The following is an 18,282-nucleotide window of genomic DNA, read 5'->3' on the forward strand; positions in this document are numbered from 1 at the left end:
GTGAGAAACTTTATTCCTTCACCACAGTACTTGTCTTAATAGAAGCAACTGCTTCCCCACCCTCCCTCCATCTGATAGACTTCACATTTTCCCAGTTTTGTCAGTAAACTTTCTTTGAACGGAAGTTGCATGTTTCAATTAACATTTTAATTTATCAGCCTTTCAACTGGGAGGTGGACTGGAGAGGAAAAAGAAGTTTTGGAACTGCAAATTTGAAGCAACTGGTCCTGTGTTTCGGGTTTTTGGGGGCATTTCGGGCTTATGCTTTTTTATTTATTTAACCAGGTATTCTTAGCAACTGTAGAAAGTTTATTAAAAAGTGCCAGAAGACTTTAAGCTCTTCATCCAAGTTTATTACTGGAGTTTACTCTTCTCTATCAAGCGTCCTTATTTCAAGGACATGCTTTCCTTTGTTTATCCTTGTGTGAGGAAGAAGGAAGGCTTTGTGTCTCTATAACCACAAAAGATAGGTACATACACAATGCTTGCCAGTTGCTCTGCTCCACCACTGGCTTAAGGTCAATGCTTTGCACTATATCACTGCTTTTGTATTCTTTCTGTCTGCTCCTTCTCCCCTCTTCCAAAAAGCAGTTTTCATTTTGAAGTGTAAACAAAGAAGCGGAAAGACACGTCAGGAACAGATCCACTCTGGCCTATAGGAAGAACTTCCTAATGTAGCCATCTGCCCTCACTTCTGGGAGGGGTGAGGTAGTGGAGACTCAGCAGCACCTGCAAGATGTGAACTCCAGCTGAGGGACATTCTTCCTCTGCATCTAGAAAATGGTCATTCAGCACAAACATTTTATTTTATGTACTATAGATGAAGTGGCAACGTGAGATGAAAATCAACTGTTGTCTTTAAAAGGAAGTGGAGTAGAACTATATATTTGTTGAGCTTTACAAATGCACCCTGAACTTTGTAAAGATGTCTTCAGTGTAATAAAACATAGTAATAAGCATGACAAATAGACTTTACATTGCTTGATTGTGAAGTAGATAAATGTACTAGCCAAATTGGAAAGTTGTGGCTAAACATATAGCCTGTCATTCCCCACCCCCCCCACCCCCCCACCCCCCAGAAAAAAAAAAAAAAGAAGATGGGAATATGCATGCACCAAACCTTTTTTAAAAAGAGTTTGCCATTTTTTACACACTCACCATTAATCCATTATCACTCCCTTCTAGGTGAGTGGAAAGGAACTAATTTTTGTCTAAAAGTTTTGAGAACGAGTACACAAGGAAGCATACACTCCACCTGCCATTGCCAGTTTCTGACTTCAACCCTAGCAATCAGCTGGAGGGAAATGGGTTGTCTGAGGAAGGAAGGAGTTGGGACTATCAAAATGGGGCTGAACAAACAGACGCTAAGTACTTCAAGAAGGTCATGGGCATTCATTGTTACTGCACGTTGATTTCATTTCATCTGCTCTGTCCACGCTTCTCTATGCTTTAGCTAGTCAGCTCATTTCTTGCAAGCTTAGCTATGGTAATTATGCAGCTATTAGATTCAAGTTTATGACACCACAACTTTTTCCTGTACAACCATAGTTAGTTTGCTTGAAGGACATTTTGCAATCCTCTAGTTAAATTGGCATAGAAAAGTTTTATTTAAAATTTTGCCCTTAATGTATCTTTATGAAGATACAAGTTTTATTTTTAGTGATTTAAAAGCAATTCTGAGTATCTTTGATGAAAATTCTCTAGCTGGAAGATAGTAATTGCTAAAGTAAATGTGAAAATAAGACACAGGAGACATATCGAACTTTGCTCTTGTGGCTTTGGCCTCTGTTCTGAAGTGAAAGAGACTCCAGAGTCAACTCCAATGAAAAAGGAAGCATTTCTGTGGCAAAATAACCCATACTTCACCTATTGCTGAAGGAGAAGGAAAGCATATATAATCAAACTTCCAGCTGAATCTTGTTTTGAAGAGTTGTTAAGATAATTTTACAAGCTGTGAAGGTAATTGTGTTCAAAATCTCACCTTCTTTGGAAAGAACTGAACAGACCCTTTTGGTAGTATTTGCTCTAATGACCTCTTTGCAACCATGTAGTGAACGACACACGCCCTTCAGATATTCCTCAGTTGCTTTGTGTTTGTCTTGACAATGGTGTACAACTTTCAAGGCCAGCTGCTTTCAGAGGCAAGAGTGGCCAGCAGACACACTTGAGAACGAGATACCTGCTCTGCTCCCAGGGCCCTTCCCTTGGGCTGCCATTCCTTCACTGGCCCTGCTGTCTCTGCTGACGACGTCCACTGATTCAGCAATGTGGTAGCAAGGCTGAACTGCGCTGTTCCTCCGAACCTTAGGTCTCCCTCTCAGATGCCTAGCTGAAAATCAGCATGATTTTTGTCTGGGAAATGGCTCAGATGCTGTGAAATGCAGCAGTGGAAAGGAGAATATAGGACCTGAGGATCTGCAGATCTTGAACTAATTTTGAAATATAGTAGTTTGTCACTTGTTCCTGAGGCTTATTTTGTATTTTGCTCAATATGTAAATATTTATGAGAAGGTGGTGGTGTTCTACTTGTAGAAACTGGAGACAGAAGCAAATATTGAACTACGGCTCATTTGTATTCCTTCTGTGTGGTGAATGAGAGTAGACCTCTGAAAGTAATAGCAATAATGTAGTTAGAGACTGGGATTATAATGCATGCTCTAAAAAGAGCAGTAGGACATTTCACAGGCAGTATTAATTTTGGCAGTAACTAAATTTGAAGTGTTTGGTTTTAGTTTTAGTTGCATTTTGTAAGAAATTAGATAGGGGTTGCTGAGCTTATTTATATGCCTGCATTTTGTTTGAGCTTAAAGTTAGAGAGGATCTGATTTTTTCATCTTGGAAGTGAAATATGTCTGCTCTTTAAACACTTCTAATATTCATTGTAAATTCAGGAATGCTTTACCAGTTTAATGCAACATTCATAATCTTAACTTTTTTTCTATTTAAATAACTATTTATTCCTACATAGGTGAACATCCAAGCCAGTTATGTGTCAGAAGCATACTCCCCTAACTGTTAATTTAATTCATCTAAGAATATTATTTTTTAATTTTCCTTTAAACCTTTTCCTGACTTTGTTTAATCTGAAACTAAAACTAAAGACTCATAAATCCCATCATTTTTGTACTGTCAGAAGCTACAGGGAAAACCAGCGATCAGTCAGGACTAATTTCACGTGGAGGAGAGACAGTTTCATGCCTTATCAAGGATTTTTAGATTATATCAGGGTTTTTTCCTTCCTTTTCTTCTACCAAACCTCTAACAAATAGAAATAATACACTAATAATTTGCTGGAATTCAGCACTTAATCTCGCATCTGAGCAGCTTGTTTATGTGTAGATAAATATATGTGTGTGTGTGAGAGAACGTCTGTTAACAAAACAACCTTTAAAAGAAAAAAATGTCTTCTGGAAGAGGAGTAGAAAAAAAACCCCAACAACCTAACGTATCAAGTAGTTAATCAAGAGTGCCAGTACTAGAGCATGTAGTGAACACAGAAGATGTATTTGGTCATAATTATAAATGAGTTCTTTTAATCCAAAAAAGTACAAATGTTGTACACTTACTAAAGCAATTTATTTTGTTCAAGTTCCCCAATTACTGTATTGCTTTTCTCAGTATGAGAAATTATTTATTCCAGAACTAAAATAAGAATGGAATTTCTTTGACAAATTTGTCCCAGAATTGTCTGTAAGAATGTGTAAGAAAGTAAGAAGCAGTTTAAATTTCAGACCATGCAACTCATTTATTTTTCTATTAATTTTACTGCTATCAATAGAAAATTGGATCATAGAATGTCCTGAGCTGGAAGGGACCCATAAGAATCGTCAAGTCCAACATTTGTCCCTGCACAGGACAACCCCAAATTCACACCATGTCTCTGAGGGCATTGTCCAAATGCTTCTTGAATATTGCCAGGCTTGGCACCATGACTGCCTCCCTGGGGAGCCTGTTCCAGGGCTCCACCACCCTCTGGGTGAAGAACCTTTTCATGATATCAAACCTAAACCTCTCCTGGCACATCTTCCTGCCATTCCCTCGGGATCAAGATATCATAACAGCAACAATAACAACAATAATAATAATTTTCCTTGGTGTAATGGCAGTCTGTAAAATTTTTTAGAGGTAGCAAAATTCAGGTTCTAGAAAATTTAGAATATGTTATTACTGTCCTGACAATCATGCCTCTTGCCACCTGCAAGACACTTGACAGTAGTTAAAAACCTTGTTGCCATGACAAAAATGTTATTCCCTCATTGCTCATATTATTGCACGTATCAACCAGATGTAAGTTCTGTTAATATTAAAAATTATTTACTACCTAATCCAAAGTTAGTTGAGAAACAGTTTCAAAAGCAAGGCCACGTGGTTCCGATAGACAGTATAGAAAAAAGAGGATGTATTTCTGCATTCCGTTAAATCCTAACCCAAAGATAGGAAGCAAGCAACGTAGATGGTGGCTACTTCCTCAGCTAGCTGCCCTGCTCTTTTCTTCCCCTGAAGTCTACTGGTTTAATTAAAAAAGTTTTCCTGAGGTTTTGGAGGGAAAAAGTCTCCTCTGATTAAAGATTGGAGGTGGAAAAAGTCCAAGCTCTTTGCAGTTCAAAAAGCTATCATCAGATAAAAGCACAGGGGAGGAAGAGAAAATTGCTGTAGATCAGGGGAACCACAAACAGATATGATAACCCTCCCACCTAAAAGAAATAGCTACCTTTATTTTTTCCTGGATACCTTGGGCTATATGAAGAGGGGCATCTTCCCCTGGATAATACGGTCTGAGTCTGCACTCTGAAATGACTGATCTTTAAGGATTTTTAAATCCTTGTGTTTTGAATCTATTTCCATATGCTTCTTTCAGTCTTCTAAAACTTTGTGAGCATTGTAATGCTTTGAGCCTTCATTTAAGTGTACGGCCGTGAATTCAGTGATGTCCAGACCAGTTATTTCTCTAGGAATATGTGGGTGGCTGGTGTAAATGGTAATTCACAAGGATGGTTGTCTTAAAAGCTTTAATTAAAGCCCATGGATTATGAAACTAACTGAGAACTGGAAGTATTTGGTATCATTTTTGATAGCTCTTGAGTTATTAAATTTGTTTAGAGCAGAAAGAAGACAGGAAAAAATTGACCTGATGTAGGTGCTTAGCCATACAGTGAACAGTCTAGTGAAACTGGTCAACATGGGGGCTGGTTAAGGTAATACATGTGAAGTGTTAAGTGGTTAACTTCATTGTGCGTTAGAAAAGATCTGCTTATTTCAAGTAAAGAAAGGGCAATAGGCTAAGCATTAATTACTTAGTTACAAATAGCTCTACCATATTCTACCCGCTTTAAAAATTCTCAGAGTCTACCATTTTCTCAACCGAGTAGATAAATCTCCTGTTTCCAAGAAAGCCATAACTATTGCATTTAACATCTGCTTTGTTAAAGCCATATGGATACAGCCGATGTCTATGAATTAATCCTGTTTCCACACACTATAATTTTCCCACTGAATTGTTAGTAAAATGCAGGGTTTTTATAGCTCTGAAATATCAATCGGCATGTTTTTCTTTGTTACCTTATTTTTGTTTTCAATATTTACTTTGCAGTTACTCTTTGCAGTAACCTTCCTCTCTCTTTTCTTTTTCTTTTTTTTTTTTTTTTTGTCCTTATGCAGAGGATTACTACTTCAGGAAAACAGCAGGTTTTCAGAGGCATTGCATTACTATAAACTGGCAATTGGTAGCAGACCCACACTAGCTTGTAAGTATTTCAACTATACAAGCTTGCATAATATTGACTATTGTTTTTTAAGGAAATCTTACAACTCTTTAATAAGACTTCCCTTTTTTTCAGAAGTTTTTCATTTGGAGAGCAAAGGGTGAAATTGTGCACTTTTCAGTTGAAAGCAAGTGTTTATTAATCAGCACATTTAATGTGGTGCAAGGAAGAAGTAGATAATGAGTTAACACTGGGCAGCACTGCTAGAACCTAAAATGCTTCTTTCTGGGGTGTTGAGCCATAGATGCCACTGCCCAAATTTTCAGGCTTCTGTTTTCTGTTTCTTACAGCCAGTCCCTGATTTTTATGGTATGTGGTGTGAATAATACAAATATTTTTGAAGTCCTTTCATTTTTCCTTTCTTGCCTGGGGGAACTGGGGAATAGTTCATCGGATGTTGCCAGTGATTGGTTCCAAAATTAAGTGGGTGCTTTTTAAGATTGCTGACTTTATTGTAGCTTAAGTATTAAATCCATATATGTATGTATACACATATATGCATATATGTATATATTTTTGTAATGTTTCAAACAATGATGCTACATGCTTGATACAGTGCTAATAAGAGGAACAAAATGGAGCACCCAGCCTAACCAGTGTTCCCTTCCCTCCTCCCTCAGCCTTTATAGCCACTTTCTCCTTTCCTTGTCTCTGAACTTTTACCTCTTATGTGTTCCTTTTTACACAAGTGATTGATCTATATTATATAAAAGCCAAATTAGATTACCATGGGATCCCTTTCAGATATTACTTTGAAGTAAAACAAAGATTAGATAAAACATAATAGAACCCCATTAAAAGATAACATCTTTTTCCCTCTTCACAGCTGCCTATTTAAATACTGGTATCATCCTGATGAACCAAGGGAAGACAGAGGAAGCCAGGAGGACTTTTCTGAAGTGTTCAGAGATCCCTGATGAAAATTTGAAAGACCCTCATGCTCATAAAAGCTCTGTTACTAGCTGTCTTTATAACTTAGGAAAACTTTTTCATGAGCAAGGACACTATGAGGTAAGACTCCAGATTTGCCTACAATACCATGATAAAACCTTCACACATAAATCATACCTATTGCTTCCATCCAGACTTTGAAAATATATCACAGGCACAAATTGATTTAATTTCACCAAGTTGAGATTAGCGTTCTCTACAGAGAATATTTATAATCTACACCTGTAATTGTGACAATGTTAATTAGCAGTGTGATGTTCTGATGTCAGAGTCAACATTAGCGATGGTTACATCTGATACGTGTTAATTCATTCTTTTTGGCTTTGTCACCATGGCTGGTATGCACAGGGTATAGCCTGATTACAGACCAGCCAACCTAAAGTGTACTGTCTTAATTCAAAGTAGAGTAAGTCCAATTATGGTTGCTTTTGAGTCTCCAAAAACAAGAAACCCTAGTTGGAACAATTCAAAACTTCAGTGACTAAAAACATCCCATTATGTTCTATTTTCAGATAACTTGACCTAAGTGCTGAAGTGGGTTGGATATTTTTAATGTAACCATACGCTGCACCCAACCCATCCCATCTCATTTACGTGCGCAAATGTGACTGTTGTAATTCCTCTTCATTTCCCTGGTGAAATTACTAAAACTGGACATTCACTTGAGTTTTGACCTTTAGCAGTATTTGAAGGAAAGTAATTCTGTCTTTGCTTTGCCAGGCATACTTCAGAACAGGAGTTACATGTGGTTTTGATCCATATAACTCTTCCTGACCGTGACAGTTACCTCAGCTGTTTAAGATTAGGCAGGCACAAGCTCTGGGTTCTCTGTCATCTGTCTGCTGAATCCAGCTCTGTCAGGTGGCAGTTACTAACTGGTTAAAACGCAGACACAGACAGCTAATACATCCATAAAGATAAGAGAAAAGCAGAATGTTGTCTGCACAGCTGATAGAGGGTACAGTCTGAGTGCAAGGGATTTTAAGAATAAAAACCATCAGATTTCTGCCTGGTGGTCATTGCAGTCTGACCCAAGCTTGACTGATCATACACTTAGATTTTTTTCAAGCATATTTCAGCCTTCACCAGCTGCAACTATTTGATGGGATGATGTAGAAAATGATGCAAAGCTAACAGACTAACCAGTAAGCATCCGAAGTGCTGAATGAATCATAAATGTGTTATCAGGTAATTCAAGACACAGCACATTTGTGAAGGGAATCCAATTTGGGCATTCTTGACGCTATAGTCCATCTCATTCTTTCTGTGGAGCAGACTTCAATTGTGAAGATTATGTTTTGTTATTACTTGGCAGTAGAAAATGATTTCTTTATTTTTAGGTCACTCACTGTAGTCTAGTCATCAGAAAGTCCTTTGTCTGTACTTTGATGTTCTCTGACAGCTTATAGACTTTTATATATGTTTATAAACTCACGAGTCATTGAGGGGTTTAAAAAACATTCCTTTTATTTCCACCTGGGAGACTGGAACTAATTGGAAATTGCAATATTGAAACTAATTTGACCTATTTGACCTCTCGTCAATAAGCTTCACTGAATTTGGTAAAACTTTTGTAAATGAGAAGTGTGAACTTTTTGCGATATTTATGATGTTGATGTGTTTTCTTTCTCTCTGCACCTTTCATCTGGGGAAGATAGCTTGGATTTATTTTATACGTGAAAGAGTGCTTTTGAAATTGGTGCTTTATTAATGATTTGTCCCACTCGTGTGTCTCTTTTCAGGATGCTCTTACGGTTTACAAAGAAGCAATACAGAAAATGCCAAGACAGTTTGCACCACAGAGTTTATACAACATGATGGGTGAGTTCATTGTTAATGCTTTAGAAAGATACTTGAGGAGTCAGGCAGGGTGAAACAAAAGAGCTTAGCCAGGCAGCTGATGCCCAAATGAATTAGCTAATAAAAACAAAAATAATTGCCTTCAGCAGATGAGAGCCAAACCAGGTTCAGAGCTTAAATGCCAGCAACTGCAATGCTGGATAAGGCACAATAAATTATGAGACTGTTAGACACTGGATATCTTTAAGAGTGTCCATGCAGCACTTTTACATTTAGAATGCATGGATTAGTGGTTTTCTTGTCTCCAGAATCTCTCGTCCAGTGTCTTGGAGACCTCATGTGCAATTCATGTAGGTTTTTTTAATTTCCCATTTAGTAATCTTTGAAACTAAGAAGAAATTGTATTTACTTAACAGAAAATGGAGTGAGATTGATTATAATGTAAAATCTAGTGTGGGTGTTGAATGTTAAATTTTCTTGTAAACCAACACGATGTCCAAATGGGGCCACAGAGGCTGTGGGATATTTTTATTGCAGGTTTTGCAAAAAACTTATTTTCCAGGTGATGTACTGTTAGGTAGACATCTACAATGAGAGAATTCATCTTCCAGGACCAGCCTATCTGTCCTTCAAAACTTTTGCAGAGTCCCTTGAATACTGCAAGAAGTGTTAGTTTAGCTGAGGTGTTTGGGGTTTTTTAAACTTTAACTTCAGCTCCTCATATTCTTTATCACATCTTTATACAGTATACATTAAAAAGATAAGAGAAAGAAGATAATATGAATTATTATTTATAGTATCCAGATCTGTAAACAAGAGGGCAGGTTCTTCATGGATTGATTGATTCATTCATTCAGAGATGCTTTTAAGTGGAATTCTGTCTGAAAGGGCATGTGTTTCTGCTAACCAGCCACAGTAGACTGTGAGCTCCTATCTGGGACAGAAAAGGATGTGAGATGCCTTTAAAGTAGTTGAAAGTAGAGCAATTAAAATTATATGTAGAAACAATTAGGATCAACAGGAAACGTGGGGTTTTGTGGCTTCTCCTCTGCCTCCCAGTGCCTAAGATACAAGGAAATGTATTGGTTCATATCAGTGCGTTTCACACAGTTGTTGAAAGGAGGCACCACTCTATCTATTTAGGAAAGGCATATTTTATTAGCTCTGTACAAGTACTTGGGCATAGGGGAAAAAACTTCTAAAGTTGTAGTTGTATCTGATGCTATGTGTTTGCAAATCTCTGTAAATGCTAAATGAAGTATTTCTCTTGCACGGTGACAAGGTATATTATGTCGATAATAGTATAAACATTTCCTTAACAGTTCATACAGTTCAATGGAGTTATTTCTGCCTGAACGCTGAGCTTTATCAAATTAATGCAAATAGCTAAAAACCCTAAAATGCACAAGTTGATTATTGCATGTACTTTTGTTCATCGAGAGTCTTAGCTGAGCTACTGTTTTATCAGTTTTATCTGTCAGCATTTGCTGATAAATTTCATGGGGTTATCAACAGTCACCACTCTGTGAATTAAATCTCTGCTTACTCTCAATGTCCTATAGTGACTGCTGCAGTACTGCAGTGCTCCAGGAAACCCTACGAAGTTTAACTGCCCTCTTTAGTGCAGAGATACATTTTATAATTCTGATAAAAGTGCTCCTCAGAAGTACAGAAATTGTAAAAAGTAAACCAATGCTGTTTCTAGCATGATGGCTGTTCCATTACAAAACAGGCCTGTGCCACCCTTTGTCTTTTTCCCATGAATAGACGCTCCGTTTAGAAATAGTGTGACCTATAAGATTCTTTAATTTTTTACTTCTTTTCCCATTGGTTACTTTTTTTAGGTTCAGGAGGCCTTTCTCAGCTTCCTTTATAAGCACAGTCCATGACATCCAAGTTCACTCTGTTCCTGGGATTTGCATTTATTAACACACAGAGCAATAGTGAACACAAAGACCATCCCAGTCTTTTGCCTGGGCTTGGCTGCTGCTACACTTCCTCCCTCCACTGCTTAGTCCATGCTCTGGCTTCTGTTTTCTTTAGACAGCCAGCACTTCACGGATGTCCTAGCAGCATAACAAGTTAGGGTCAGCTGAGCTTAACTTAGCCCCTTTCAGCCTATTGCAAAGACCAACAGGGTACTGTGGAGCTCTGTAAGGTATAACTTACTCTGAACGTAGCATCTATTTGTATTTTGGTTGCTGTTCTGATGGCAGCTGTTACAGGGAAATCAGAATTTGCTTCACGCTAGTTGCTGCGGTGTGGCTTGTTGGCTGTGCTGCAAAGGCAATTCAAAAGGCTATGTACAGAGTAAGGTGGTGACTTAAACTGAACAACACAGCACAGCATTACTAGCAGCAGGACTCAGGCTGTTTTGTTTAAACCTGTCCTGGTTGCATCTGTCCATGTGCATATATGATAGCAGTTAGATACATTGAATTAGGTTAGTCTCTCCTACCTGTAAAGGTTAGATGACAAGACAGAGCTCAGTAGCTATGCTCACTTTATAGCGTGGAAAGAAAAAGATACCTCTGGGGAGTAATTAAGCCGATATGACTGAGATGTCTATTTTAGATTATACAGATAATCCCCTGCAAGCATACTTCTCCTGTAAAAGGAGCTGAGATGACTAGCTTAGACTTGCGAGCTCAAGTTTGGTGAGATAAATCCTAAACATCTATTCAGTCATCAATTTGCATCGTTGTGACAGGAGAACAATGCAACCGCATCCATTATGAGGAGTGCATCCGCTCTGCAGCTCATACTGTGTCACTGGGCACCAGAAGGCCGACCGGATTGTTTATTTCTGTTTTGATGTTCAAGATAAAATTATAAACACATTCACTATAACACTTTCTTTGATAAACAGCATTACATAAACTTGTCTGCCTACTTCTTGTCTTTAAAAGGGAGACTAGAGGAAATGAAATAGGCCAGTCCTGTCTTGTGTGCTTAGAACTGCATGAACCTGATGGAGCTGTGCCCACTCACCGTGTGCTCATTGCTGGGGAGAACGGGGGAGCAACTGGGGAGTGCTCCCCATCTACTGGGGAAGGAGGGGTCTTTCCCTGTCCCACTACATGTGGAAAAAGTCTTCATAGCTTATAATAAAATCCAAGAATACAATTTGAGGATTATGTGCTGCAGTTGTCATTGTGATTGATGTATTCTAAGTCCCTGACAATTACCCTGCTTGGTTCAGTATTAGATATTGGTGTGTGATGTAAGAAAACAGTGCTTCCTATAATTTTTAATAATTATTCAATCATTTCATTGAAGATTTTTTCTGAGGCTTTTTTCCCTGGATGATGTACATGACATACTCGAAAGAGAATAAACAGGAGACAAACTGTTTAAAATGAATTAGGGTTTCAACTCCAGCACTCGGAGGGCGGTAGCATTAACACTCCAGCAGTGTTAAGCCTTTACACCACCTGCTTTCCCTGTTTGTGTTACCCTTCTTTTCCTGCCCTTGCTTCTATTGGCCTTTTGCTGTGACAGGCCCAGTGACTCATTCCTCTGGTGTGCCCGCCTGCCCGGCTGACTCTCGTCCTTTAAAACTCTAACTTACTTGCCTCTTAAAGGAAAAAGAAGTATTGGGCCTGAGGAAGCAAACCATCCGTTTGACTTTGCATTTAATTCATGGTACAAAAGGCAGGACCAGAAGACCAGCATCAGATGTTCTAACTTTGTGCATATGAAAAGTTGCAGGGTAGATTTTGGTCTCCTGTTGCTGTGATTTATTTTGCCAGGTGTGCAACAACTCAGCTAAGGAAACCATATGTTTCTCTGGCATTGTACCAAGAAGTAAAACTCTTTTTTTCTTAAAAGAACCCAAAACAGCTAAAAATTAAAACTCTAAAACTAGAATCAAAATAATTACTCAACAAGCTGTATAGGGTTGGCTTGATATTTATTTTCTCTGTGTCCCATTTCTTTGATGTAAATTAAAAAGTACATGCTAAGGTTACACAGAGTAATTTGCTTGGCATGGCAACATGCACTACAAAGGCCAGAGTCCAGCTCAGCTGCATTAAATAGGTAATATATTTTGTTTAAAGTTTCAATTAAAACCTGGGGTCAAAAGATAAAATGGTCCCTGTGGGACCTTGAACACTTTAATGCCAATATTAGGATTGCTTAAGGATCAGCCTCTGCTCTAGATGTCTTTTGCGTTCCTTGAAATCTGATATTGTACAGTTGATTGTATTACATTGCTTTTAAAACCACACTGGCCCACCTGCTACAGTAATTCATACTCCTGCCAGTTAAGTGGTGTGAGGTGGACCATGGAGGCTTTATTTTAATACTGAACAGTAACGAGGAAGATGTTGGGGTGGCATTGTCCAGGTTTACATTGGCAAGTTACTGTCATAAAGACAAATGTCTTGATCTCACTTCATCTGCCCTTGCCAACTAATATCTAAATGTTAGATTCTTGTCATTATTCTGGTGACATTCAGTTCCTGTCAAATCTGAATGGGTTTTTCAAATGCATTTAACGCATGGTCTTACAAGCATTTTATATGAGAAATGCAAGTTACAAAAGAAGGTAGCATTGCAGGAGTGAATACGGTTAATGATGCACAGATTGGAGTTTAGATTTCTCCTTGCTAATCTGCTACATTGCACATGGACAGAAAACAAATCATCTGCGAGTGGCAGCCAGGTACAGAACAGGAAAGGGGAGCCAGATTTTACATCTGGTGCAGAGGTTTGCATTGTAAGTACAAAGGCTTAGCATGCAGAGAGACTTTCTGTGTTGATGATTATAACATAACTATCGCTTTATTTGATTATTCTTTTGGGTGGATGTGGCTGTTTGTACAAACCTGTTAATATTGTTAAGGCTCCTATCCCATTTGCCCCTTGCTCCCATTAAATGCTTTTTTATTGAATCACTTTTAAATATTGTTTAGAACTCCAAAAAAACACTTTTGCTGGTATAGTTTTACAGTTCATGCTGTGCAAGGCTTACTTTTTAAAAGCCAAAGATGATTAAGCTGTGAAATACATACCTCACATCATAACTAATGCGGAGCATGTTACCTGCACTTGTCTGAGCTCCAGTCATCAGTGTGCTTCCAATGCATCTCATGAAGCTTTACGGGTAATTTCGTACTAAAAGTACATTACAAACTTTTTTCTTTTAAAACTAGCTTTGTTGAAAAAAAGGATTTTTTTTCTTTCATATGTATATCTTATTGTATATTCTAGGGAAATAAGAACAGAGTGCACTCCAATAGTGATGGGAGTAATAGGCTGTGCTTCCTCCTCTCCCCCTCCCTGCTCCCATCCTGCTACTTTAACTCTTCCCCCTCTGAGACTTTGCAGACTATGGTAGTTTATATCTGCTGTCCAAAGCTGAGTATAAATCTCTGGGCTGATTGCAATGTCTCCTGTTTTTTCACTTTGTTATGTTTGAGGGATTCAAGCTGGGTATGAAGGTTACAGCAGTGGATTGCTGAGGGGTTGGCAGACGCAGTGCTTGAGACCAGGGTGTTTTTTTCCAGGTTCTCAGGTTTTCTTAGTTTGAACTATTGATCTATAATTTCATGTGAAGTGCTTGAGTTTTCTTAGACAATATTCTGAAAAAGCTAAGAGTCTGAGCCTCAAATGCATTTGTATTTTAAACATATGGGGTTTTGTATGAAAATAAATATAATCGTAACACTTGTAGACCAAAAATATGGACTGAAATTGGACTACAGGGATCCCAGTTAGGCATGATTCTAATGGAAGTGCTTCTATTGAGAATGTTTTAAAGAAACCTATACTGGCATAATGTCTACCGAAAAAAAAAAAAAATCTTTAAAATGTGTGTAAAGAAAGTAAAAGGCAAGAAAATAGTACAATCACTTGTTCAGTTATGAATTCTTAGTTTGTACCCTTATGATTTACTACGGGTTGCACATCTGTTGGAAAATGAAATTATTTGTCTCAGGTGAGCTCAGTGCTTCTATTTGTGTCAATATGCTTCTTTCACTGGAAGTCTTTGTACAACAGGAGACAGCTGTGCAAAGTCTATGCTGTTCCATGCTGTAACTGATTTTATTTTGCCCTTCACTTCTATCTGTTTTCCACTTTAGGTATTTGCCTTCAAAAGTAGCTTAGTGATCTAATTAAATCAGATCAAAGGCTTTGCTTTGGCTAATTGAGGCCTATAAGAATCCACTCAACCAAAGTAAATGTGGATTGACTCCCTCTTAAAATACAGTACAGATTCTTCTGTAAAAGGAAAAAAACCAAACAGAATATGCTTAGTCTATACAGAACTCGATGCTCATTAAGTTCACATGCTTCAGCTGTTTCAGAGATGTGCATGCACCGCATATTTATCACCAAGACTGTTAATCTTTTGCAGTGTATCTTAAACATCAGTATAGTATAACATCAAACTATGCTTCTAGATTTATTATGTTATTCTATGCACTGGTACCTAAGGGAAAAAAGAAGGAAGTTATATATCTAGGGAAGTGCATTTACGGTAAGCGCATCTGCAGCCTTGATTTGTACAAGGAGGCTGCACGGTTGCATTATGAAAGACAGAAACCCCTTGTGGTACACAGGGATGCAGACCTCTCCATCATTTTCTAGGGCAAACTGTTTATGTTCTCAATTCAAAGAAATGACAGAAAAATTAAATTTAAATCTTGACTGAATTTATATCTTAGAGATTTTCTTTTCAAATTGCATCTCCATCTTCCTTTCTGTTTTGACATCTGCTCCTGTGAGTGCCAATTTCTATATTTTCTATATTACGTTTTTACCATCCAGTAATTTGGCCGGCAGATAATTAACATATACAAGGATGACACAAGGCAGCTTTGCCCTGCGTTGTCTCCTTCACAGAGATAATTTTCCAGTTGTCTTTTCAGCAATATCTTTTAGGGTCCTAAGAGGAGGACCACAGGTGGGACATATGTTCTTAATCTGAAAGTATGTGTACATGGCACCTATAGAGGCACAGTGCTATTACATCCATAGTTCCATTGTACTTACTCATCAATAAGTCTACATGCTCCCTGCAAGGAGACAGCCTTTGCTTGATATGACAATATGCATCTGAGAACCAACACGAAATCAGCAGATAAGAGGTTGATCTAGAAATATGTAACATACAGTAATGTAAATGGTACCTAATTTTGCTTTTTAACAACATGTGATATGTATCAGAAAATCCTAACTTCATTTTTTTAAAGGATTTGTATTAAGATCACATTCCATTTCATTATTGAATACAAAGTTAGCCTTTCAGGGGAAATAGCTGCTAGCAAGCTGATCCTTTATGAGTATTATTCATTAATATAAATATTTAATGTTTAATATGATTGTAATTGTTTTTAAATAATTCTTATTAATTTTGACCTAGGATCATTTTAGTAGGGGTGTTTTTGTTTTAGTTTGTTGGTGGGGGAGGGGGGCTGTTTTTTGTTTATTTTGAAAGATTATTTTTCAGTCCCAAGGATTCTGGGGAGATATGGGGCAATATTGCTTTGGAGAATGGTAGTCTTGCAACTGATCTACTTCTATGGCAAAGAAAATCCACTTGAGTACCAGGATTTTATTTAGAGTGGTGTAAGTCTAGTTTAAATAGCCCATTACTCATTCCTTTGTCATAAAGTATTAATAGAGGTGTTAATGAACAATGTATACGCTCCTTTAAATAGTGTTTTAGTTGCATATTAATGTATTTTCTTGTACTACATTAGTAAATGAGAGTTAGAATGAATTAAACTCTTCCTCCTTTTGGAACAGGCTGAGAAATGGGTGCATAATTAACAGAAAATATTAGCTGGACTGTAAAAATTGACAAATTTTTGAATGACTGATTTGTCTCCTTTTACTCCAGTTAGCTGTTGAATTTCTTGCCACCTCTCATTGTGGAGGCAACGTTGCACATGGCTGCATGTTGATACGGATTAGGGAACTGAAGTAACTGTCAATTTATGCCTTAAGGTTTCCACCGCCATGAATTTCTTTCTTTGTTGTTGTTACCTTTAATAGAGAGGTAGAACGCAACTCTCTTGAACTTTATAGATTGGACAAGTTTCATTAATAAATTGTGTGTGTGTGTGACCTTTCAGATCTTTAACATGAGTTTTGAAAGATTTTACAAATTAATTAATTGTTAAAGTAAATCTAGAAAGCTGCGTACATGTATCATTGGTTTGCATATTTCCTGCCAATGGACCCTCTGTTATTTCCCTAAATAATTCATGTTGCAAGTTTATAAAAATACATGATTGTAAATGACAAATATTGTTTCTCTTATTTTAATCTCAGACACACAAATGCATCCTGTATGACAGAAATCAATCCATGCATGTTTTCTCTGTCATTTTGTTGGAAAACTGTCTGAAGATGGAATAGCTTTTATTAAAATTGCATCAGTCTAACACATAAAATCACTTGATTGAATTAACACTTCAGTTAACAGTTGCTTGATTTTATTCTGGTCTTTGCGTATGATGATGGCAGAGCCGCTATCAGTTTTTAACTTACTTTGATTTCTTTTTAGATGGGAGTGTCATTGTAAATCATTAGAAGCAGCAATTAATAACAGACCCCCTAACAGTACTTCCTTCTCTAGTAATGACATGTTCTAATTGCTTATAAGATTCTTGATGATACGGGGCTTATGGGCAGAAAAGAGACTCTTCAGAAGAAAAATGTTCAGCTATAGAGAATTCCCTGTAAATTCTTCAGGGAAGTAAAATTCCTTTTTCTACAGTTTGACATTTAGACTGACATACTGTAGCTTCATTTCTAGATGTGCTACTCAGAAATACCCTCAAAGTTTTAGGAGGTTATCTTGTAAAGTAGTTGAGCTCTTAAAACCTATTAACAATTGAATATGCCAATACTCCAAAGATGTTAATCTCTTCTTATATCAGAATTCATCATGGAAAATAGATGAGAACCTCTAATCTTTCTGAAATTTGGCATTGCATTTAGCATATACTACCAGCAGATAACAACTCCATCACTTACAGTTGTTTACATTTCTCTTTAAAGGATCTTGCTGTTAATTGCTTGAAACTTTGCCAAGCTGTAACAGGTTGGGCTGGAATTTCCCACTTAAAGAAAAGAAAATGGCAATATGGATCCTTCATTTCCTGTATGTTAAACGAAGAGGGGCCTGTGGGAAAAACAGTATGCAATCAAATAATCAAACATTCTGCCATAAAGCATACAGCTAGGGAGAGGAGTTGAGGGGAGCGTATAGCTTGACTTCTGGCTTCTTCCTTCCTTTCAACACTTAACTTCATTACTTTCTTTTGTGTGTAGCAAGGTATAATGTTATGTCACTTATTTGTGACTGCCGGCACAGTGGAAAAAATGCATTTGACATTGATATCCCTGAATTTGATCATGAGTTTTGGGGGATGTTTCTGTTCTTTGGGGGTTTATTTCCTGTTTGGATTATTTTTTAATTTTGGCTTGGGGTTTTTTTTTTGGAATTGTTCTTTTAGTTTGGCCCTAACCAGCAATACAATGACTCGAGTACTTCTGGGGCTGAAACATCAGCTACTTCTGTGTATGTAATCAGATATACAGACCAGAGCGTGAGTACCAAATGCTCTGTAGATCTTTGGATTAGAAATCCTGGTCTGCTAGATTTGCATGTGCACCCCTTTTTGAAAAAAAAAAACAAACAAACAACAAACAAAAAACCCCCTGAACAACTCTATTTGCTCACAAAAGTCACATTGGCTCCCCTTAGCCTTGGCTCAGTGTGACTTCTGGCTCTGCATCATGGTAATTT

The 18,282-nt window shown here is 37.5% G+C and overlaps 1 protein-coding gene across 2 annotated transcripts in view; it reads left to right on the forward strand.

The window, feature by feature from the left end:
- Nucleotides 1-18,282, forward strand: part of TMTC2 (transmembrane O-mannosyltransferase targeting cadherins 2) — a 260,675-nt gene that overhangs the window by 177,753 nt on the left and 64,640 nt on the right. For both annotated transcript variants that reach the window (XM_064450359.1, XM_064450367.1), the window contains 3 exons: nucleotides 5,659-5,744; nucleotides 6,589-6,773; nucleotides 8,456-8,534. In XM_064450359.1, the coding sequence (XP_064306429.1) occupies nucleotides 5,659-5,744; nucleotides 6,589-6,773; nucleotides 8,456-8,534 (350 nt within the window). The remainder of the gene's footprint in view (nucleotides 1-5,658; nucleotides 5,745-6,588; nucleotides 6,774-8,455; nucleotides 8,535-18,282) is intronic.

Source organism: Phalacrocorax carbo, chromosome 1, assembly GCF_963921805.1.
Source record: "Phalacrocorax carbo chromosome 1, bPhaCar2.1, whole genome shotgun sequence".
NCBI lineage: Eukaryota > Metazoa > Chordata > Aves > Suliformes > Phalacrocoracidae > Phalacrocorax > Phalacrocorax carbo.